General features: G+C 45.3%; 7 protein-coding genes across 7 annotated transcripts; 4 read left to right on the plus strand and 3 right to left on the minus strand.

The window, feature by feature from the left end:
* Nucleotides 1–63: 63 nt before the first annotated feature.
* L203_105928 (uncharacterized protein) lies at nt 64–1821 on the plus strand (the record flags this gene model as incomplete). Its single annotated transcript, XM_066215289.1, has 5 exons — nt 64–104; nt 157–810; nt 860–1124; nt 1172–1248; nt 1302–1821. The coding sequence occupies 5 exons, from the start codon at nt 64–66 to the stop codon at nt 1819–1821; spliced, it is 1557 nt and encodes a 518-aa protein (XP_066071386.1).
* A 116-nt stretch (nt 1822–1937) lies between these two features.
* L203_105929 (uncharacterized protein) lies at nt 1938–4637 on the minus strand (the record flags this gene model as incomplete). Its single annotated transcript, XM_066215290.1, has 10 exons — nt 1938–2171; nt 2246–2433; nt 2519–2890; nt 2942–3506; nt 3550–3762; nt 3818–3885; nt 3938–4017; nt 4102–4350; nt 4409–4453; nt 4501–4637. 10 exons carry the CDS (start codon nt 4635–4637, stop codon nt 1938–1940), a joined length of 2151 nt encoding a protein of 716 aa, XP_066071387.1.
* Nucleotides 4638–5347: 710 nt separating this feature from the next.
* On the plus strand, nt 5348–7799 carry L203_105930 (uncharacterized protein; the record flags this gene model as incomplete). The annotated part of the gene is made up of 4 exons (XM_066215291.1): nt 5348–5808; nt 5997–6830; nt 6875–7259; nt 7308–7799. The coding sequence occupies 4 exons, from the start codon at nt 5348–5350 to the stop codon at nt 7797–7799; spliced, it is 2172 nt and encodes a 723-aa protein (XP_066071388.1).
* Nucleotides 7800–8259: 460 nt separating this feature from the next.
* Nucleotides 8260–9956, minus strand: L203_105931 (uncharacterized protein; the record flags this gene model as incomplete). The annotated part of the gene is made up of 6 exons (XM_066215292.1): nt 8260–8293; nt 8341–8396; nt 8446–8506; nt 8560–8802; nt 8853–9463; nt 9513–9956. 6 exons carry the CDS (start codon nt 9954–9956, stop codon nt 8260–8262), a joined length of 1449 nt encoding a protein of 482 aa, XP_066071389.1.
* A 221-nt stretch (nt 9957–10177) lies between these two features.
* Nucleotides 10178–14508, plus strand: L203_105932 (uncharacterized protein; the record flags this gene model as incomplete). Its single annotated transcript, XM_066215293.1, has 7 exons — nt 10178–10439; nt 10486–10883; nt 10934–11263; nt 11313–12125; nt 12204–13859; nt 13911–13987; nt 14277–14508. The coding sequence occupies 7 exons, from the start codon at nt 10178–10180 to the stop codon at nt 14506–14508; spliced, it is 3768 nt and encodes a 1255-aa protein (XP_066071390.1).
* Nucleotides 14509–16094: 1586 nt separating this feature from the next.
* Nucleotides 16095–18457, plus strand: L203_105933 (uncharacterized protein; the record flags this gene model as incomplete). Its single annotated transcript, XM_066215294.1, has 12 exons — nt 16095–16350; nt 16410–16614; nt 16663–16738; nt 16789–16844; nt 16892–17090; nt 17138–17343; nt 17395–17405; nt 17458–17560; nt 17612–17752; nt 17802–17992; nt 18063–18186; nt 18241–18457. 12 exons carry the CDS (start codon nt 16095–16097, stop codon nt 18455–18457), a joined length of 1785 nt encoding a protein of 594 aa, XP_066071391.1.
* Nucleotides 18458–21465: 3008 nt separating this feature from the next.
* On the minus strand, nt 21466–23389 carry L203_105934 (uncharacterized protein; the record flags this gene model as incomplete). Its single annotated transcript, XM_066215295.1, has 5 exons — nt 21466–22890; nt 22947–23031; nt 23094–23183; nt 23236–23304; nt 23349–23389. 5 exons carry the CDS (start codon nt 23387–23389, stop codon nt 21466–21468), a joined length of 1710 nt encoding a protein of 569 aa, XP_066071392.1.
* Between the last annotated feature and the right edge of the window lie 232 nt (nt 23390–23621).

A 23621-nucleotide genomic window follows, 5' to 3' on the forward strand; every position in this document is an offset into this window, starting at 1 on the left:
GTGAATTTTTCTTTTGGAACTAATCTCTTCTTATCTTTTATTTCTTAACTTTTATTAAACGACATGCTTTCAGAAAACACAGCGACAAACCTTCCTGAAGATGTGTAAGCCAGCAATTTTACATGGTGGTTGTATCATCCTGACAGGTCAACACAGCTCTAATCCATTTATAATCAAACCTTCGCCCAAAAAGACACGCGTCTCTCCCGACACCTCTTTATCATCTCTGCGTCAAGGTATGGGGCGAATGGATATCTCTTACAAAGGGACATCCGCCCCATATGCTTCTATACCAGATCGCAAAGATACAAAAGATACAAGGCGTGAGCGAGATCGTTTTGTTCCTTCTAGGTCGTCGAGTGTGGCAAGTGGAAGTATGCCTTCCTTGGCCATCGAGGGCCATACGCCTGATGTCAGTACGGAGAACCACGATCAGTCTGCCTCTTCTCTCCAAGTTTCTCTCGGGCTTCCTTCTGCTGGATCCAATCGCCGGATACTCTCCTTCCGTTCTGCCCCACCTCCTTCGTCCCATGCTACTTCTCACCTTGATGCTCAACGTCAATATCTCCTTCAGTCCTCGGCGAGCGCCAATAGAGGAATTGGCTCTCATGCAGGCAAGGAAACCAAGAAGAGAGCACCTCCCTATATGCCGGAAAGAGTTCTGGATGCCCCAGGGTTCGAAGACGATTACTACTTGAACCTAGTTGATTGGAGCTGCTCTAATAGAGTTGCTATCGGACTGGGAGATATGGGATACGTATGGGATGCTGAGACCGGAGAAGTTTCCGGTTTGGGAAGTGCTCCTGCCGAGTAAGTCTTGCTTTTCATCTTGACTCATCATTGACAAGATTGTTTGTAGGGAAGATTCCAATAAAGTGACTTCTGTCTCTTGGTCGAATGATGGCGCCTATCTAGCAATTGGTCTAGACACAGGTGCAGTTGAGATTTGGGACGTGGAGGAATCCAAAAAAATGCGTACTATGGCAGGACATCAAGCCAGAGTACCAAGTCTAAGCTGGTATGGTCATGTTTTAACGAGTGGTTGTAGAGATGGAAGCTTGTGGCATCATGACGTTAGGGTAGCGAAACACAAGATTGGAGAGCTGAAAGGGCATAACGCTGAAGTAAGGATTCATTCGTGTCCAAAACGATGAGACTAATTCTTAGTTAGGTTTGTGGCTTGGCTTGGAGGGCTGATGGGCAACTCTTGGCGAGTGGCGGTAATGACAACGTCGTCAATTGCTGGGAGTATGTCATTCTAGACGTCGTCTCAAACTTTATCCCTGATAATTCATCTATAGCGGTCGTATGAATGCTTCCATCCTCGCCCCCTCCGACGATCCCGACCACACACCTCGCGCCGTTCCAAAATGGACAAAAAGAAATCACACAGCCGCCGTCAAGGCTATAGCATGGTGTCCTTGGCAATCCTCTCTTTTGGCCACAGGTGGTGGTACTGCAGATAAGCACATCCACTTTTGGTCTACCTCTACTGGAGCACGCACTGCTTCTCTTGCCACTTCTACCCAAGTTACCTCTCTCATCTTCTCACCGCATTCAAAAGAGATTTTGGGTACACATGGCTACCCTGAGAATACTTTAACTTTGTGGTCTTACCCTTCACTCGAGAAAGTCTGGGAAGTTCCGGCTCATGACTCTCGTATCATTTCTTCGAGTCTTTCCCCTGATGGTACTACTGTATGTACTGGTGCAGGAGACGAGAATCTCAAATTTTGGAAAGTTTGGGAAGCCAAGCAGGCCAAGAAGGGAGTTGACAAGGAAGAAAGTCGTGGTGGTAGGATGGGAGTCAGGATTCGATAAACTATGCATTATAGTACGGATTTGTCTTTTGTCATTTAATCTTTACATATGTACAACAATAATTGAAGATATCTGTGTTGCCAAATACAACTCACAACTTATACAGAATGGATGTTTCACTGACTGACACACTCCCTATGGTCCCCTTCTTCACCGTCTTCCTCTCCACTCCGCGCTATACGGACATTAATGCCTCGATTGGCCAGCATTTGCAATAGAGCAGCCCTTTCAAACAAGGATCCAGAGACAAATCTTGGCGAACGTAAATTTCTATCTATAATTTGTTCTGAAAGATGCGTCCGACAGAAAGAGTTGAAATTGGCAGGTCTGTTTTGGATTGGTGAAAACATCTATGCCCGAATTTCGTTAGCTGTTTATTTTCAAATAGGACAATGTTGGCATGGAAAGGCCAAGGAAAAATCACCTTGACTGTACTATCAATCCCGCTAACAGCAACTAGAGGTAAGCTTGGGTGCTGTTCCATAACGTTTACAACGGAGCCATCACCTTCCCATATCCCTTCCAGTTTTCCTGATTTTTTGTCCCAAACGAAAAAGTTACCGTCATCGCTTCCTGAAGCGACTTTTGTTGAGCCGAGTCCCAAAAAGTTACCTACATCGGTTGACTTAGCTCCTTTATTGACTGTTGTTGATTCTGGCATCTCAACTGAGTGAGCAGACGGGATACAAACACTTACAATCTTTAACTGTCTCAACATTTCTTGCTCCAAAAAACATCTTTCTGGGGTGTATAGTATCAACCCCATCATACGCCTCTTTTGGAGCTCTACTCTGTGAATATCCAAAAGGATATCCGAAAATTGTTGACGAGAGAAAGTCGGCATCTAACTCTCCATCATCATCTTGAACATCCTCGTCCTCATCTTCACTTGGAGCTTGACCTTCAATTGTCCCATCACTAGCTTCAAAGAACTCAGCGAGCGTCCGGGTAGTCTCAGGCAAATGGTGTGCGGAATACTGTTGACTTGATATTTCTGGCCTTTCGTCTTCCATTAAGGAAGGTCCGGAGGATGGTGGAGAGTTAAGGAAATCTTCAGGTACGTATCGATCTGTTGTTCCACTCAGATATATGATATAGCCGAAAGTGATGCATCACTCACGATCTGATCCTATCCCTTTCACTGTCTCATCTACCATTTCTTCATCTTCATCACGTCTGCTCGGATACTGCAACGCAGAATAAGACCCTGCTTCATCTGAATGCGAGATACCTAATCGAGGCCTTGTAAATTCCGAGTATGAGGAAACCAGAGACTCGAGGCGTCTGCCTTCGTGTTCAACTTCACGTCTTTTTGATATGCCTTTTGTGTCCTTGGTCTCATCCAGTATGTCGATAGTACTAGATGATGCAGAGCCGCTCTTGCTCGTTCCCTTATCAGACATATGTGCATCCTCGCTCCTGTGACTCATCCGTCTCTTTCCAACTCTGCCTATTTGTCCCTCTGCAAGTTGCTGAAAATTCGGCTCCTTCGATCCTAATCTTTGATTGGCTGATTGTGATAGGGGAGACCTTGAACAAGTGGGTGATAAAACTTGTTCGCGAGGGCGTGGAGAGCATTCATTGGGCGAAATCACAAACGATGAGGGCGAGCGAGCGGATGGAGAAAAAGGCGAATCATAGATGGAAAACAACGAAGTTGAGTGCTTCATAAATGACACAATCACCTACTCGACTGTTAGTCATCGCCAATCAATACTCTAAATTCACTTCATCCGGATTATCCTCACTCATTTTGACGCAACTAATATGCCTCTCTGGGTCGCGATCCCACCTGCCTGATCGTGGCGACACCTTGTTCCACTCTTCATCCGGCAAACCCAATTTGCGAACACAATGGACATTTGAAGGATCAACCAAGGCCACATGTGAACCCCATGAGGGTGTTTGTCGAGCCAACATCCGCCGGTCGCAAATATACGCCTAATTCCAGCTTCTTAGCACTGCATCACCCAAAAATAAATCTCCAAACACATACAAAAGGCCCCCTGCCAGCGACAGCAAACAGATGAGGTGCAACCGTACTGGCGCTCAAGCTGTACAAGTCTATCCCTCTTGGTGCATGAAACAGAGCTTCCGGACATTCGTTGGGACAGACATGCGGACGCCTCAAATCGTGTTGCCGGACTGTCCCATCCTCCGACACCGTCAGAAACAGTGAGGGAGAGTTTTCCGTCGCTATACGCTTGACCCGATCACGATGACATTTAAAAAGCCGAACCCTACGAGCATTAGATAAGCCATAGGCCAGACCGCACGTACCCCTCGCCCTCGCGCCCATTCAGCTGACGGACACCTCCCGGTGCCAGCTCTGTCTCGAGACGCTCCACCTCATACACCCTCACATCTCTGTCTCCGGCAACACTGACAATGGTTGGTGTGTTGGCATTCGGTAAATACTTTGCCGAAAAGATATTAGCCTGGTGGCCAGTCGCGACAGTCTCTGCCCATCTCAGAGGGTGTGGCGATACCGACGACCCCAGCGCTGTGTCCGGTCGCCATATACATATCCTAACCCATCAGCAATGACCCAACTCTACCGACATACCTCTTGTCATCAGAGCCTGACAGTAGCGTCTGCCCATCCTCACTCCAGCTCAACGCGTTGATACATCTTTTGACCCATCAGCTACTCTCACCCTCCTTGACCCGCCTACCTACCCAGAGTGACCGAGATTCGCTGCGCCAAGGACCTGAACTCTGTCAAGATGCTTCCACGTGTTTTCGTCTGTGATTCTGCGATGGTCACGATGAGACTGGAAGGCATTAGGTAGAGGATGAAGGTTATGGCGCCGCATGATGGACGAAAATTGAGAAATAAATCAAAAAGCAACATTCCAATGTGAATGTTGCATCATTCTCTGTTCCACAACCTCCACCTCTTCTTTTTTTTTCCATGCATATAGGCCTCCACTTTTCATGTCCATCTCGTCCATCTCATCCATCTCTTACCTGCAGAGAAGTTTTCAACAGCACAAGGTTCGACAGCGTTGAACATTATATTCAAAAGAGTGTTTTCTCAACTTCTCAGCTATATACAAAGGTCCACTAGCGGTATACAAACCCCCTTTCACCCCTGTTGAACCAACTTGCCAGCCACGATGGATAAACAGTTGTATAACCAGCACACTGTGTATACATCTCCCTATACACCTCCCGTCTTCCATATACACCCTTCCTTGTACACCTCCACACACTCCCTTGTCCACACACAAACGCACAGCCATGGCGGATCGCCTGTACCGCAGGTTTGTTTGAAACACTTGTTGCGGTGACTAACCCCATACACCTCGTCTGTTTGTCTCTTGATACATTCATTTGCATCGCATCGTGCTTCTCTTTCCCATGCACACTACTCCTTGCGATGCATCTGCCTGCTTGCACAACCATATAAAACACTCACTTTCGTCCACAACCCACAAAAACACACTCTGCCCGCACACAAAAACTGACGGCTGTACGCCTCTCCTCCAACACGCTTCTGACGACAGCCAGCCTTAAAACGACGATGTCTTCTCTCTCGCAAGGCAGTCCTTTTTCACGACCTCCTTCTGCCCAGCCAGAAACTCCTTCCGTCCAACGAACCACAGGCTGCCCTTTGACCCCGTCCTGCTCGAGGCTCGCCTTTCTTATACCGAAGCGACAACGCACTTTGCCTCTTTCTTCCAACGTTGAACAATCCTCTCCCACGAAACGCTCCAAACAAGTCATCGATACCTGTCTCGCGACACCCAACAGTAGTCCTCGCATCAGCATCCTTGGCCAGCAGAGCCCTCTATCGTCATCGCCAACGCTTGCTCAATCCATCCACGGGACGTACAAGTTGTCGCCCTTGAACGCATCGCAGCGACCGAAACCCAAGCCATCGCAGCAACCCACCATGTTTCCCAACAACTACCTGTCGGCCCAGCTCGACGTCCAGTTTGAAAACGACGGCATCATCGACATGATTGGCGGACCCAACACTGGGTGAGTGTGCTGTCGTTGGTAAGCGCTGACCGGCCGCAGGACGTCCTACTCTCTCCCTGGCCACGTCCTTCTCTCCTTCAACGCCCTCCCTGCTCCGCTCGAGGGCCGTCTCCGCGAGATCCGCGAGCTCAAGCTCGTCGTCGAGGGCAAGTCTGAGTTTTACGATGGCGAAGGTGAGTGTGGGATAGTTGGATGCCGCTGACAGCGCCAGGTCGATACACGCCGATGCGAGTCTTTGCCTCAACGCTCAACCTCGTCCCGTCCGAGGCGCTCCTCGTCCCATCCAGCGACCCTTCTCGTCCACATGCTTCCAAGCTGCAGATGGCCTTGCCATTTGACTTGCGTTTACCTGGATGGTTGCCTAATACACATAGTTTAGAAATGACAAACGTATCTTATGGTTGTATCGTCCAGGCCATCGTCGGATGGACCGGACCGGTCAGTGCCTCAACCTCCACTTTGACGTCCACCTCTGTTATTGCCGATGGCTCGTCAAACTTGATGCGAGATTTGATTTCAAAGCAACCAAAGCCATCGTCTATGGTTGAGAAACTTTATGCCAACTGTTCTCTCTGGCCAGCAACCTCGGACAGGTCTACAAGCAAGTGGCAGCCGTTTATCGTCCGTCGGCACCGCATTCCTCCTGCCGTTGGGCAGTTGGCGCCAGAGCAAACCGAGAGACACTTTACGTTGAGGCCAGAGGCGAACAGCACGAGTCCTATCGAGTGTGTCGTCTCCGTCCCAGAATTTATCGATGTCAATGGCGAGGAGAGGAGTCTCAAGGTTAGCTTGAGGATTAGGGCGAGGAAGGATGCGATCAGGCAGGAGGCCCAGTCGGTTCTGGGCGCGGCTCAGTCAGGGAGTGTCGAAGATGGTGCATGCGAGAGGAGTGAGCCAGTCACCAGCACGAGGCAGCTCGAGTCAGTGCCGATGGAGAGGTCTGGAAAGGGTAAAAAGGAAGAAGATATTTTGACGAGGATGGTGGAGCTTGGTATGGAGGTTGAAGAGACCGAATGGTTTAGGTAAGTTTGGACTTGGGTCGCTGGCCAGCCGCTGACCGGAACAGCTCGACTCCCTCTTCGTCCTTCATGTCATCTTTTCCCGTTCCAGAGGCACAGCCTTCCCGTCATTCGAACGAGCTCCTCAACCCTTCGTCCGCTCACGCTCAATCCACTCTCGGCTACAACGACCGTCCATTCAAGGGAACTCGTACTAGGTCTTGTCTTTTGTCTGAGGACGGCAACCAGCGTAACTTTTTCTTTGCTGATGAGGGTCTCGGTTTGGGAGACAAATGGAGAAAGGTGAATGTGGTACTGCCAATGCCTGCCGAGTTGGCAGGCAAGGGGATGCACTCTCGGCCACGACCAGAGTTCAACGGTCCGTTTGCAAGGATCAAGCATTCGCTGAAGATTAGAGTCGTCTGCCATAGTCTGGGCAGCTCTGACGATGCGGTGAGTATGGCCGTGTCCGGGTTTGGATATCACTAAAGTTGTATACAGCAGGTCGTTCTCTTGTCCACGCCGATTCGGTTTGGCACATGTCCTACCACCATTCCTTCCGAGCGAGCACGTCCAGAGTCGTTGCCAGCGTATATCCAGCTCTTCCTCGAGAATGGTGACCTGCGGGAGTGCGATCCGCTTCCACTTTACAGCGAGTGTGTCGAGCCTGCTTCTACTCTTGTTCATGCGCCGGCTGTCCCTGCTACCCCGGCGCCAGACTACAGCTCTCTCCTCTCTGCTTCATGCGCTGCGACCAACACAATCTCTTCCAGATCGTCCTCTCCCTTTTCCTCTTCGTCTTCCGCTTCTGCCGGTTCGTCTTCTACCGACCTTCCTTCGCTCGATCCGATGGAAGAGCGAAGTGGATCGCCTGCTCTACCTTCTTCAGACGATGAGCGTATGGACATTGACGAGACTGAGCCTATGGCACAGCTTACTCGAACAAAGATCATTCGATCAGCCAGACCTGGCGCTGCGCGCCGGGTTGCATAGTCTTGAGAACTATTTCTTGCATAGTCTTTGGGTGCTTTCTTGGTCACATGTGGATGCTCTAGCGCATACAATAGTTTTTCTACTGACGTTATACTGTATATAGCATTGTCTAGCATCTTTCTCTTTAGCATCGGCTTTTGTTTTTGTACATTGTATCTTTAACTTTGGCATCTGGAACGAATTTGAGACGAATATTATATATTAATAGGTCGTATTTACAGAGAGCATGATAATACTGTTACTTTGATCAAGGCCCAATGAGCACACCGGCTATGTTGAAGCAGTGAGGCAATAGCAGCGATATTGATCCATGCATATCGTGGCTACCACCAAGAGGATTGTCATAATCGTATCTTTCCTACAGTGGATAGATTTCTTTCTAATCCGTCTAATGGACCAATCTAAATGGTCTTTTCTTTGTGTTCAGTTCTGTTCACATCTACTTGCGTAAGGCTATATTTTAAGCCCACATTTCTTGGTGAGAAACAACAGGCCTGAATTAGTCAGCTTTTGTTGAGTAGCGATAACCGAATAGACTCACTCAATCTTTCGAGATACTGGAGCATGTAGAGACGTATGAGATGGAACACCCGAAATCTGTTTTCATGTCACCCAATGCTTGTAGAGATGATTAGCCTGGACCTACTCGATGGAAAGCATTGAGGTTTTTGTGGCAGGTAATCTGAAAAACAGAGGCGGATCCCTGCCTAGTTACTTCTAGTCAGTATCTCAGACTAGGCAAAGAGACCAAATGACTTACCTGGATGCGATCACGCCATATGCCAAAAAGAAAGCCCAAACCCTGTACCACCTTTCTCCATACTTGGCGATACACTTTTCTTTGTTGCTCAACCAATTCTGGTACCATCTGTGCAACGTGGCAGAATAATGGACACCAAGCACATCGATGGATTTGATCTCAAAGTTGGCATGTTCCAACTGAGAAACAACCCAGTTAAGGGCACAAGACGCGTCGGCTCCTGGGAAGACGTATTTGTTCATACTATATTTGGCCGGTGAGTGTGGGATAACAGAAAGGGCATAATGACGTACAAGAGACCCCAGACGAGATCTTCAAATTGCCAGCAAGTTCTGATGCCAGCCACTTGGAAAACCATGATGCCATCATCCGCAAGCAATTCATAAACTTCCCTCAAGAATGCTTGATATCTCCTGATTCCAACGTGCTCCGCCATTTCAAGACAAGAAATTTTGTTGTAATAACCCTTGGAATGAGGGATATCACGATAGTCCATGCAAAGGATACGGCCACGCTCCTCCGGCACGCCGTTTTCGCGAAGTCTAATGGTACCAAAAGCAGCCTGATTTTTAGCAAGTGTTACACCAGTAATATCAACGCCATAGTTTTTACCTGCAAACGCGGCAAGAGTACCCCAGCCACAACCAATGTCCAACATTTTATCGCCAGGTTTCAAGTCGAGTTTCTCACAGACCAAACGAAGCTTGTTGTCTTGAAGCTCTTCAAGTGTCTCTTGACGGGAATTATCAAGGACGACACCAGAAGTGTAAATCATACGAGGACCAAGGAACCAAGAATAAAAGTCATCACCGCGATCATAATGGTCTCGAACTTGATTCTCATCTTGGGACTGGGTGTGCATAACGACGTCAGGAATAAGGTTGATAAAGACATACTTGAAAAGCTAACTCGTAGGTTAGTTTTAAAAGTCCGTTGATCATAACGCTACGCACTTCAGGGGTAAATTCAAACGTGGCCCAGTCATGTCTGTATTCCATAATTTCTAAAATATCACCTTTAAAGTCGATCTTTTTGTCAAAATACGCGTCGTGAAAGACTTGCATAGGAATTTTCCTATCCTTGTACTTTTCCCTTAGCTGATCGTCTTTGATCAAGAGGTAGTGGTCGATGGGCTTGCCAAGAAGAGCAATCTTTTGATTGATGGGTTTGCCATATTTAGATTTTAAAGTCCAGTAAGCGATGGTGATGGGAATACCGAGAAGAACGAAGAGAAACCAGTAGGTGTACCAGCCAGACTTGAACGGCAAAAGTTTCTGAACAATCCAAGGGCCGATAAAGATAGCGGCCGCCAGCTCATAGTTCGAAAATGAAGCGCAGCCCTCAACAGGAAGCTGTGGGTTAGCGATGGTCGGGTAGGTAGTACTAACTATAAGCATGCTGTCAGACATATTAAGACTCACGGCTTATATGGGGAAATCGGCTCCAAGTCGGCCATTTTTGTAAAAGGCTTTATGGAAAGAATATTTTAAAGTAAAAGATAGTGGGACTCAAATGGAAGACGCGACAGCAGAAAAAATGACACGTCATTATTTCTCTTGTTATGACGTCTCATTTGTTGACAATTACTTTTGATTCTAAAGTTCCAGCCAATGTAAAAATGCCTCCACGAAAAAGAACGAGATTGGCTAGTAGTGCGGCGCTCAGGTCAATCTCTAATATCTCAGGCAGGCGGCTTGCTGTAAGAGAATCATTGACGGCTGTGGGAGCCAGCCTTGGGTTGTCAGTCGCACAGAGAGCCGACATATTGTCGAGTGTCGCAGGAGACTGTCTTGTTACTTTATTGATAAATGGAAGGCCACCTGCAAACAGAAGAGATAGCAATGTTGATGAAGGCAGGAGGGCGTGGGATGCATTGAACGGTTAGTCGTTTATCCAATCTATAGCGCTACAATTGACCCGACACAGGATTAAAGCAACGATACATCTTTTCGCCATACTCCCCCCCATATCCGATGGTCAAGGACATTGCGCAATTAATACACCCTTCTGCCCTTGCTACCGTAGATCCAGTTGTCCTTGCTCGAGCAATTCAAATATCTAACCTTACTACTTTTGTTTGGAGCATCTTGAGACCTGATGAAGCATCAAACATCATGGCGCCGCTAGACGTAGACGATGACGACAACCTCAGGTCCTTAAGAAGTGGCACCAGAGGTGCTGAAGAAAAGGAGATCAGGACAAGAGTGAGAAGAAGAAATTCACTTCTCTTGGCGACTTGGAAAAAGTTCTGGATAGTAGCTGTACCAAAAGAACAGCGGGGTAATGAAGCTGCATTGCGATTATGGCTGGAATTTGCAACCCAGGTGTGTCTTGTTCTAACCAAAATTCACAAACACCTGACAAATGTTTACAGATTGAGATAACATACCGCTTGTCAACTATGTCGTCTTCTTCTCTTAAACTTTCCTTACCCACGCAGCCACGCGCTGAAACGCTTGACCTCTTTTCGCCTTCTGCTGTCACTCGCTACGGCCAATGGGATGATACACTTGATCTTGACCTCGACGAGGATGAAAAGATAGCAATAACGGATTTATGGGGTGAAATGGCTAGTAAAAGAGTAGAAGAATTAAACTTATTGAGCTGGGAAGAAAAGAATGAGAGATGGAGATATGAGAAATTTATGGAAGATGCTATTGACTGGATAAAACAAGGGGTTTTATCAAGATCCGATAACTCATTGGTCTATTTTGTTTTATTTTAAAACATTCAGGCGACTGACATCAAAATAGCTTACCCCAAGACGTCGTGGCTTGTTATTATCTTCACCTGATAACACTCAGTCGGAGCAATCTGACGACACTGATGCTTCAGCGCCCTCAGATGTATTCAAAATGGAAAAGCAACTTAAATGGGACACAATCGACACAAATCTTCTCGCTGAAATTGCCGCAGAATTGGAAGCTGGAACATTACATCAACTTCATGCTCTAGATGAAGAAGACGTTATACGGGGCGAGTCGCCGGAAATGCAAATGAACGACCGGCATACTTTATCTTCGCCCATTCCTTCAAGCTCCTCTAATTTTCAGCAATTGTCATTCATCCATCAAAAAGTTGACTACCCAAACGGCAAGATAAAAGGGAAATTTGACTGGTTGAAACGACAAGATGATGCAGTGAAACTCAGTTGGGATAGCAAGAGTCAAAGTCAGGATGATCTCCAGAGACGCAACCACCAATCTCTTATTAAAGTCAGATTATCACACGATAAAGCAAAGAAGGTAAAATCCAAGCCCAATAGATTCCCAGAAGAAAATGACGAAGAAGTTGAAGATGAGGATGCATTTCCTGACCCTCGTCAATTTATTCATCCAAGCACCTCTCAATTTACGCAAACTGCACCGAGGAAGAAATTCAAGAGAATTATTCAAATAGAAGATGAAGCAGAAGATGAGGATAAAGATCAAGATCCAGAGGATGCATTAGTAGATCCCTACCAATTTCAAACTTCTGATCCTGACTCTGATAATTCGAAAACTAATACGACCCAACAGATAATTAGGGTTGATTCGCCCTTTGATGAAAGGGCTCAGGAGAAGGAAGTAAGCTTAATTCATACTCTCCCTAACAGAACCCAATCACGTACCTGCCTTACTAACTTTAACTCATCCCGTTTACAGAGTCCTGCTATACATTCAAATACCAATGTGTTAATCGCTCGGGACGAGCGTGAGAACGTCGGTCACCGAGTAGAGAAAGTGATGGGAAAAGATGCCCTTACGGAGTCACCACACCTGACGAGGTCCCCCACGCGCGATATCATGCCTGTGGACGTTCTGCCACCACAGGTCCAGCCAGGCCACACTGAACAAGATGATACTTCGTTGTCGTCGTCAGGATTTTTGCACCCCTTGACACCTTGGAATGAGCCGCCACAACTCAGCACAATTGAGAATGGCTTTAACGATTGGGCTGCTCCCGACTCATGTGAATATCTGGATACTGCAGATTCCAATGTTCAACAACTTGCTGAAAAGCCAAAGGCCATAGTTATAAGACCACTTGAACCTTCCGAAGAGCAAGAGGACGAGGGAGAAGAGGAGATGGAGGAAGAAATAGAGGAGTTAGAAGTGGAACAGGAGCAGAAGGAGCAAGAAGTGATGGAAAACGATGTTATCAAGGATTGCGAAACTCACTGTCCAGTGGCGGCTAAGTTATCCCAAACAGATTGCGCTAGATCGGATGACAGACGAACAAGGGAAACGTCTTGTTTTGCTTCAGTTGATACTGATGAAGACGAGAGGGATCGAGTAAGATTGTCTTCAATGAAGCATAAATATGTCGAATTATCGCGTGCTTACACAGAGGAAGAAGCGGATAGCATACTGGAGGGAGGGCAGAAACCGCTTGATATTCAGAGCAGGAACACGCCAGAAACACAGGAGAAAGATATACTGAGGAGGTCGTCTCGCCCCTCAAGCATGGAACCCATCCTTACTATTGCAAATTGGCGCAGGAGAAAAGTTGAGGATATGAATAGTCCTGATCCTTATCTCATCGATTCTGATGGTTCGCCTCTTCAAACTGATCCAACATATGTGCTGCCACTCGACTATCACTTTCCTGTCTCTGAGCTCTTCGGTCCCGTTCCCGGTTCGGAATCCAATCCCAAAATTCAATGGAGGTATCATAGAATGACTGGTCCTCGACAATGGTCAGAAGACGAAGCGCTTCTGTTATATCGCACGGTACAAAAAGTACCGCTTTTCGAAGAGTTTCCATTCAGAGTAGTTGACTATCTGTATGGGGAATACGGATCTAAAGGCGACGATTTAAAGTGGCATCATAGACAACACATGAAAGACAAGATGAAATCTATCGTAGAGACACGATTGAACCAAGGGAAGTCAGTGACAGGAAGAGCCAGGGCTTACGCGAGGAAAGACACAAAAGCCAGACAACAGTGGGATAAAGAAATTGATCTGAGATGGCAAACCATCCAGGATGAGTTTGATAGACGACACAAAGAGTGTAAAGAATCCTCTCAGCTTGCAAGAGAGAAGAAAGCAAAGGATAAAGCTGGGCAGGAAAGAGCTGAAGAGGAAAATGTTGAAATGGAAAGTTTCGAGGGGAATGAGACACGTAGATCTTTAAGCCCGGATTTTGACTCTGACGATTCAGCGGACAGACTTAGTATAGAGTCTGAATGTGAATCTGAACTTGAGCAGGTCTTGGAAAGAGAGAATACATCAGAAACACCAAAAACGCCGGAAATACTAGAAACGTCAGAAGCACAAGCACCAGAATCAACAGCACTACAAACATCAGAAGAAACTGTACATGAAAGCCCAAATGTTTGAGTTCAAGGTGTTCCTTGGGATGAACAGGTAGAAAGTGAAGAAAAGGTTGAACAAATCAGTATACGAAGAAAATTGATTTTTGACGAATTAGTTAAGAAAGAAAGGTTTGATAGATATTATCAAGGTACTGTATGGGTTTTTCTCCTGTGTACGACAGCTTTTTGTCACCACTGCAATTGATATTTTTGGTCTGTACGATTTTGTTTCTTGCTATGAGATTGTATCTTTTTTGGGCTCGGCTTTCTTAATACGTTGCTACTGGAGGTTAGCCCATTCTGACGTACATTGTACCATTGGCGACATTTAGAAATGATTTACCAGAGTGTATCATGTTCATCCCAACATTTCCCTCCTTGTTGACGCCGATAGCATTGTGACGTGCTTGTCAGACAGACTTGGCTGGACTATCCCACCTCCTGTGGCTCTACCTACTTCTTTCACCCAAACTGTTGAAGCAATCAGTTCAAATATCAAACAACCACCCTTGGCCCCGGACCAGCCAGACACCATCAAAGTGGAGAGAGTCTTGCATGTAGCCACACCATCTGAAGAGATAACATGGCTGGCCGTTGACGAAGAGTTGGTTGAAAATAAGGGTAGACTCATTTCTAATCTGAACACATAGTAATCGCTCAACCTCAATTCATACATGGATAATGCCATTGGAATCTACATAGTCAGACGTAAACATGAATATAATATGAATGAAAAATGCGTGGTTAATAAATTTATATGCCACATGGTATCCAATTTACCAAGAGCAGACTCTTTTCAGACAAGCAGTGAAATAGATAGACCAGACTAGAGCATTACCTCCTACATTTCTTTGCGCATACCACACCCTTCTCCTGCTGTCACTTGCCTCTGCCTTCCTGTCCACTGCCCTTTAAAATTCCTCACTAACCGCTTCATGTACCGCTCAACCGATCACCACGATCTATCCAAACACATCTCAAGGCTCTCCGACTGAACTCACCGGTATAAAGCAGTCATCGCCAGAGTGTCTATCCCTCATGTCTATAGTGCTGCTCGACCGCTTGCGCCTCACACTAGATTCACTCTGATGGCTTGTCTGACATGGATCATGGGCGAAATGAGTCTGTTGTCCTGACGGTGCGTATCCAAGCCCAATCTATCGAGTCCTGAAGCGAACAGCATGACTGTGTGTCGGAACCATTACCGAGAATGAATAGACAACGCAAATCTAACCCATGCCTATTACTTTGTGTCTGCAAGATGCCGGGTATGACGAGGATCAGTGTGTATGCACACCATTCTTGTATGCTGGGTTTACCTTTTGTTTCAGTTTCCGCTTCTGCCGCCTTATCACGAATTGAGTCATGTGTTTGGGACTGAATATCACTGGAATAGAAAAAGACTATCCATATTCTTTATCTGGGAGTTGTATACAAGACATTGTATCTAAAGTCTGACGTGTTAAAGATTAATTAATTAATATTTCCTATGTAATGTTAATGTAGGCTTGAGTGCCTCACTGTAATTACAATTGGTATTATTTAAGGAATACGTAATTACTATTGTCACGAATACAGCAAAACTAGCACTTGTTTACTGCATAGACAAATAAGTATGGATGAGAAATCTATCTATCATTCAACCTTATCCATCCATGTTCCCTCTCAAAATCCCTCGGGGTTCCAGAGTGTGGCGATGTGGAGGGCTTGCACTTACAGTTAAGTTTATTAATTAAGATTCTTTGAATTAATGTAAATGTGTCAGCACTCTACACTGCGACTGGTAAAGACGATCGATAAGTCCGTCAATGAAGAACATTCAAGGATAAGGAATCGACATATAGATCAACCGTAGAATACTTTTACCTTGGATACTTTTACCTTGGATACTTTATTCTATGCATAACCAGTGCTAGCTTTGCTGCATTGGAACGTTGTTTACATCTATTATTCGCATGGTTATCATCAACAAAACGCAGTGTGGCACTCCGGTGCCTTCCATTAGTGTGTGTAATCCATCTATTATGTACCTTCTTTACCTTGAAATACTTTCTCGTTTGCTTTTAACACTGCATTTCCAACATACTAAAGGTAGAAACCTTGCTCGCATTTTTATATCCTAGCAGCGCCTTGGCTATCACGTTAAAGACTTTTTTGATCTTGTCTTTAATCAAAAGATATATAAAGACAGGAGGAACAAAAAGTCAATAACTGCGTTTAGCCACCTTTCATCATCATGCGTTGGCTGATTTGTGTCTCGCTTCTACTGCCTCTCGCGACGGCATATCCATGGATACCTCGCAAGCACCATTCTACGAGTGTTGTGTCATCGACGGCATCAGCTAGTCCTACAAACAGTCACGCCGGGCCCCAAGCGCCAGTGGCAACTATCTATCCAGACACTGCCCATGGCAAGCCCATCGAAATCAATGGTGTTCGACAAGAGTCTCCCGACCATGATGTTTATCTCGGTATCCCGTATGCCCAGCCGCGTGAGCTTTATTTCTCGGGCATATGGGTCGTCAAACTGACATGGATTAATAATCGCCAGCGATTGGAGACATGCGTTTCAGACATCCCGAGTCATATACGTATAATACCAGCTCCTTCGACGCCCAAACTCCTGCACCTGGATGTCCACAAGCGAGTAGCAACTCATCCAGTCTGACCACATCCGAGGATTGTCTTCAATTGAATGTCTTTACGCCCCTGGACGCAAAAGCTACCTCTACTCTATTGCCGGTCATGGTCTGGGTGTAAGTTATCAGCGGCCACTGGCGAATTCTTGGCTGATAGCAGATTAGATATGGAGGTAGTTTCACCTCTGGAGCTGCGTCTCTCTATGACGGTTCAAGAATTCTAGACTATGGCTTGAAAACTGCGAGTATATGCCTATGCTTGATTGAATGATATATTGATGCTCCAACCAGAACAGACCGTTTGTTTATGTTGCCTTGAACTACCGTCTTGGGGCGCTTGGCTGGGGGCAAGTACATTCATCGTTCTCGAGAAATTTCGCTTACCACCGTCTAGATATGGGCCCGGCTTTTCCGAGAACAAGGCTGCCAATCTCGGTCTTCGAGACATCAAGAAAGCGCTCTCTTGGGTAAAGGAGAATATCCGGGCATTTGGAGGTGACCCAGACTCGGTTACCGTCTTTGGAGAGTCTGCTGGTGCTATCGCTATCTCGTTGTTGTTTTTGGATCCCAACACTGATCTATTCAAATCTGCTGTACGATATTGTCCATCTGATCTCAGTCAAGTGTTGATAGGATGTAGATCATGGAAAGTGGTGCTCAATCTACTGTTCCAATAGGGCCTGTTGATCCTACAAGGGAGGATGCTTACCAGGCCCTCTTAACTGAAACTGACTGCGCAAACTCAACCAAAGGGGCAACATCTTTTGAGTGCTTGAGAGAATTGCCTGTTGGCAAATTGCTTCAAGCACAAACAAACGTAATGAACGAAATCCGATTTGAGGCCGCGTAAGTAACCTTCATCTTGTTAGTCCTATTACTCACGATATCACACTGTAGAACCATTTATGGCAAGTTTGATCTCTAAAGCTGGCAGATTCAAGACTGACTGTTCCATTGAAGGACCTGCTATTGATGGCGATCTCATTCGCAAATCTCCTCATAAACTTCTTTCAGAAGGAAAGTTTGCCAACAAGCCTTTTATAACTGGTACCAACAAAGACGAGTACGTCATATCAGGACAATCTGTACAAAGGTCATTGACATCTATATACAGAGGTACATTATTTATACCTACCAAAATCACCGACGAAGAGTCTGCTGCGAAATACCTTGCGCTGAACGAACCCTCCCCTCTCAACAATAAGACACTGGCTCGGCTGTTTTCTTTATATCCCAATGATACTGTCTCCGGCTCGTACGTGCTGTTTTTACAATTTATTTCCAGAAACTCATGCTGCACATAGCCCTTTCGACACTGGCAATGAAACATTTGGCCTTAGTCCTACCTACAAACAGTTGGCTGCAATTCTTGGCGACGCTCAGTTCGAAGTGCCTAGGCGATACTTTATCCGACAAGCCAACCAATTTGGAAACAAGAGAACTTGGACTTACCATTTTGAGCAGCCTACCCCTGGTTCTGCCCCACGGTTGGGAGGTGAGTGTCTGATCTTTTTCTCTATATTTTACAAAGAGATACATCTGACGATCTATGTGATTGGGTATAGTGTATCATGCCAGTGAAGTGCCGTATGTGTTTGGCATTGCGAGACCAGGAGACCACTACCCTCCGTTCTCATCCAATTATACAGAAGCAGACTCTAAACTCACCGACTCTATCTTAGATTACTGGTGCGTTTCTCGATCTTCTGACAATTCCAGACAGCTGACTTAAACAAAACTTAGGATTAACTTTGCCTACTATAATGATCCCAACGGGAACGAAAGCGGCACCACGAATGAGACTAACTGGGAGCCGCATGTGATCGCCGAAAACAAGAATATTTTGAGGCTCAAAGCAAACAATATCGGTATCTTCCAAGATGACTTTAGGGAGCAACAAATGGACTTTTTCATCGACAACTACCGGGAATTTAATGCCAAGAGAGGTCTGACACTGTAACGGACCAATTCTGGTGAACAAAGGCAAGAAAAAACCTATAATATCGAATCATTAAATAATTTTTGAACGGTTCAGTCAGTAATATAAATGCCCAAAACGTGGCCATCTCATGAAGTCAATTTGTAAACACAAGGACATTGGGAGTGGTCATTTCTAAATGAGACTAATTGGACTTTATATGTTAAAATTGACTGCTCCTAAGAAAGGTCACGTGATTATCGGCGGGATCAAATCTTAGCTATGAAGACGCTTCGTACATAATGCACATCTCAATTCTCATGAACTTGTACTTGCTGCGTTTTTTCATATCTCTTACTACAAGCAAGCTAGCTGCATGGTACTCTACAATCATATCCAGATACAGTAATCTCGAAAGTCTGCTGCGAAAAACTGAAAATGGCATAGCCAAACACGCTCCATATCGGTATGTTAATGGAGTCCATCGCTTCATCCATTATGTAGTACATTTTCACCGGAAGCTGCCCTCGCATCGCTATCTAGAGCGGCCCAAGACATACAGTAACCATTATCCGGCTCTGGATAGCGATTATTGTTTCCCTCAACATGAGCAGACTCACCTGCACCTTTTTCATAGGCTTCCACTTCTCGAATTTCCTCCATTAATTCAGTTTCTTCATCTTCTGGGGCTGCAGGTGTTGTCCCGCCCGTAAAAGTAGCATCTGTTTGGGCTTCTCGAGCATATAGATCTTGCTCGAAACCTGCAAGCGCAGGATTGGCTGATAGCGTCGAATCGCCGGCCAAAGTCTCCCACGTTGGAGACAAATCCTAGGCGAAAGAAGCCAGGACATAGTCGCTCGCAGTGGTCTGAAGGGTAACATAAGTTTTGTATAGGAGAGACAGAGTGGCTTATAAAATGAACGATGCGCCAGTCTAAAGAATGCGCTTAAAGAGTTGATAATGGCCCGCCTTCCTCCTACAAACCTGTCGCGTCCTCTTGGTAGGGCGAAAGTTGCTTACAAGCCATGCAGAGTATTGTTTGGATGCATCAATACTTGAGCAGCCTTCTGAGCCGGCCGCAAAGCGTTTCCAGTAGTTGGGAAGGCCCAGCCAGTCGAGTAGAAGCTCGAAAGGTGACTTTGGGTCGATTGTAGCGTCATTGTCCCAGTCTTTCCGTACGTCGAGCCAGAATCGATGCCCCTGGGAGTTCAACGAGACAGTCGGTCGTGTCCTGGTTGGTATTTGGAGTGATTCTGACTGAGTAGAAGCTTGAGAACCAGATGGAAGCGAAGGAGCGGCTGATATCTCTGCAGCGCAGCGGTATGATGGCGGTCTAGAGTCACCGTTCGAGTTGGCTGACCGGTTTGAGCTTGCTGATGCTTTCGACATACCTGCAGCTAATCTCTGAGAGAAGAAATGTGAAAGTAAAAGAAGGTATTATAAACGAAAAGGAGGAATGGGTAATTCGTCTGTACGTCTTAAAAACTACCCAATCTTGTAGTTTGTACGTACAGCGTTTGCCATCTTCTCTTTGATGTAAGAATGGACGACCCTCACTAGTATATTATAGCATTCGTTTCACGAAGAGAATATTATCTTCTCTTTGCTCAAGTATTGGTTCAATTACTGATACAATGAGAGTTCTACAAAGTTTTTAAACCAGAGCAATGGAAATTTTGAGCGAAAAGTTTTCCTTTTGATAGTAAAAATACTTGCATCTCAACATTACAAATACTTGTGCATATCTAGTACAAGCTCTAAAAATCTCATAATGCCAGGAAAGAAAACTCTGCAATTGATATACGGAGTTTGTTTAAAGCACCCAGCCTCGCCCCTTTCATACTATCTACAAAGGGTCTTCTTGTGATGACTTTGGTAGTTGACGTATACAGGAGTACACTTTTTGTCTACAGAAAGAGGAGAATTTTACAAAGATTGGTAGTATAACCATGCCTCAAGCACATATCCTCAGCGACAAAGCGAGTCATCTTGTCTCCCAATACTGTTAACTGGATTTGTGGTGAGGCAAAAACAAATGTCAGCGATTAGTGTCTTCATCTTTGACGGTTCGCTCAGGATTTTGAGACGGTAGCAACCGTTCATAGATTTGTAAGTTACCAAAATATACATATAGCCTTGATATTTACGTTTGGTCTAGCCAGAGTCGTGGGTAATCAGTTCAAAGATAATCTAGCAGATTGACTTTGGTTATTCTTTACCAAACTCACCCATATAGTGTCATTTTGCCTCGGCATCTAAAGTACATTTACTTCACCAGCAACTTGACCAAGATGTATGAGTAAACACAGGAGTTGTGTAATTGTTGATTGAATAGACGTCGATCAACATCGCCGTTGTACGCAATGAACTCTGCGAATATCTTTCTAAATATCATACACATGAAGTTTATAGAGTCTTCACTTGCGGACCTAAGCGACTAAGAAATGAATTGAGATGAAACTGGGTAGAATGAACCAGAACATTCCAGTTGAGAAACTGATACAATTCTCAAAAATGTGTCTTTGTACTTCATTCCGTTGTCGGCTATCTGATAGTTAGTTGGTTGGCACAATGTGGCTAGATGCACCCTTCAAGTAGATAAGTAGACTGTGAAATCTCTTCGCAAGGCTCCTTCTCACGTATTCTTCCGCTCTAATCATAATAAAGCACTCGAGTAGAGTCTATATATTGTCAGGCTTAGACGTTTTCTTGGTCATTGTTAGTGATGGATCACTCAAACATCGAACCATCTTTAAACTCAGTGTATTAGGATAGCACAGATATATAAGCAGTCTGTCCTCGATTAGTATGTGGCTGAGTATGTCTTGTAATACTCTTGGTTAAGGCACTGTGAAAGCTGGCGACGTGCTAGTTGAATGTGATCAAGATGCTGTAAGCGTATGGTATCGGATGATAAGGATTGATCCTCCAATTCCTGTAGACTTTCGCTTGATGTCAACACTTGGTTATTCTAAACGGTTCCGAGCAGTAATGCTTTTGCTATTACATATGAGAACGCTGTCGTTCTAGAAATGAATGAAATATAATCTTCAATGTTCCCCTTGGGCCTTGTCTTTTATTTCTTTAAATCTATCCTCATTTTCCTCCGCGTTATTCCGTTGTTCCTCAACGTCGGCATCGGGATCAGCATCCACAATTGCGATGTTGTATTTTTCCTTTAGGTATCTCTCCACTTCTCTCTCATCCACTTCTTTTCCATCTAGGTCCCACGTTTCGTCAATCATCGGAACATCAGTAAACACTTTTCTTGCTGCTTGTACTGTTCTCAACCATTCTTCAACTCCTTTTGGTCCTCCTAATCGTTCAACCAGATTGGGATTCGATGCGAGGATGTTTTCGATTGTACCATGCGCTGAAATGAGTTTCCAGGCGGTGATAGGGCCAACCTTTGGTATATTCTCTGACGCATCTGTCCCCAGCAGGATCAAAAAATCAAGAAAACTTTGTTCGTTCAATTTGGTTTCATGGCGTAACCCTTCACCATCAATGACGGTAATAACGCTAGTAGCTGGACTGAGATGTCTCAATAGGGGTGCGCGATAAGCCAAGACATCACTGTCCTCTGTGCCTACATAATCCACTTTTCCAGCTCGTGCCAACGCTGATGCTAGGCCTTCGGCTTCATAAGGAGCAGGTGCGATAAGGATAGGGATGCCCATGACCGATAGTAGTTCGCGGCAATTTGCGTGATTGGATGGAGATGGAATATCGAGTGCCTTGAGATGTGTTCTCAAAACAGTCAGCTGAAGGTTCAACAAGTCTTCCAAACGTTGAGCTGGGGATGGCAAGTCAGGCGTGGAAGGTTCCGATGTAGGGGAGAGGAGAGAATTGATTATTTCGCCTTCCTCAAGGGTGAGCTCCGCTTGTCGATAAGTCTCTGTAAATCCTTCTAGTGGTACAAGGTTCTCGAGTCTCTCATCCATCCTTTCCAAATCTTCTCTCCACTTTTCCAGGCCCATTTTTTCTCTCCCATTATCGTCCAAAAGAGTCCATTGACGAAAAGTCTCTTCGAGTCCATCTATTCCTTTAAATTGTTCATCACCTGTAGTAGATATATCAGAGGGGAAAGAGAGCAATCCCGACTTGTGTTGAAACGAGGTCGGACGATAGGCTGAGCGATAGGCTTGTGTGAGATTAGCAAACGTATCTACTGTAGACGTTATATTTTCTAATAGCCGTTCTTCTTTTTCAGAGAGCCCTTCACCTCCCTCATCGACTTTAGCTGTCGCTGTCAAAGCCTTTCTAGTTCCTTTGGTCCTAGGCAAAGGCGAGGAAGGCATAGTAAAACTAAATCTTGTACCTCTCCAAAGGCTTCTAACAGCGTCCTTCTCCTCATCTTTCAAGCTCTCAAAATCGGCAATAGCGTCTTTGAGAAGGTTCAGTCGGGTCGAACGAGCCAATTCATGGTTGCGTCGTGCGAGGTGCGTTGCTCTCGTCTTTAAGCGCTTCTTAGCCTTTTACCATAATCAGCATATGGGATCTGATGAAAGAGATCAAAGTTTTGACTTACCTCTTTGGCTTTCCAATCCCGTACACCCTTTTCATCCCATATAGCGATCGGCTTTACACCTTGAGCTTTCATGTCGGATATCAACCTGCTTTGTTATAATCCACTCTTGATCCAAACCGCGATATACCTCAATCACTTGAAACTCACTGATACCATGCAATGATCTCTCCAACCGATTGATCGTCTTCATGATTTTGATTCGCAAAATGATAGCGATTGGTTAATAACGTTCCGTCACTATTCATAATCAGTCAATTTTACTATAGATTCCATAGATAGACTCCCTGACATTGCTATTCTCTTGCCACGAAATAATGGATCTTTGAAGCGTTTAGGATAGTGTTTGATTATGGTAGGGCTGAAGTGTTATAAGCTAACTGCCATAATGACTAGCTGACCCACTATGTCTTTCTTACCCATACTAATAGATCCTTGACTCCCATTCTCACCTTTCATTAACCTGAGTTATGTTGAATTGATCTTTGTTTTTGTTTTTATTGATATTAATCGTTAATCGGAAAGAACCTCCACCGGCGGCGACCACCGCACAATGTCATATATTTAAGAAATGACGAGTGGTATATAGATGCATTTACTAAAGATAGAGATCTATATATATATGGAATACCATATTATGCGGAATATCCCAACTCTATGTAATGCCGATAGTAGTAG

This window comes from Cryptococcus depauperatus, chromosome 8, assembly GCF_001720195.1.
Source record: "Cryptococcus depauperatus CBS 7841 chromosome 8, complete sequence".
Classification (NCBI taxonomy): Eukaryota; Fungi; Basidiomycota; class Tremellomycetes; order Tremellales; family Cryptococcaceae; genus Cryptococcus; species Cryptococcus depauperatus.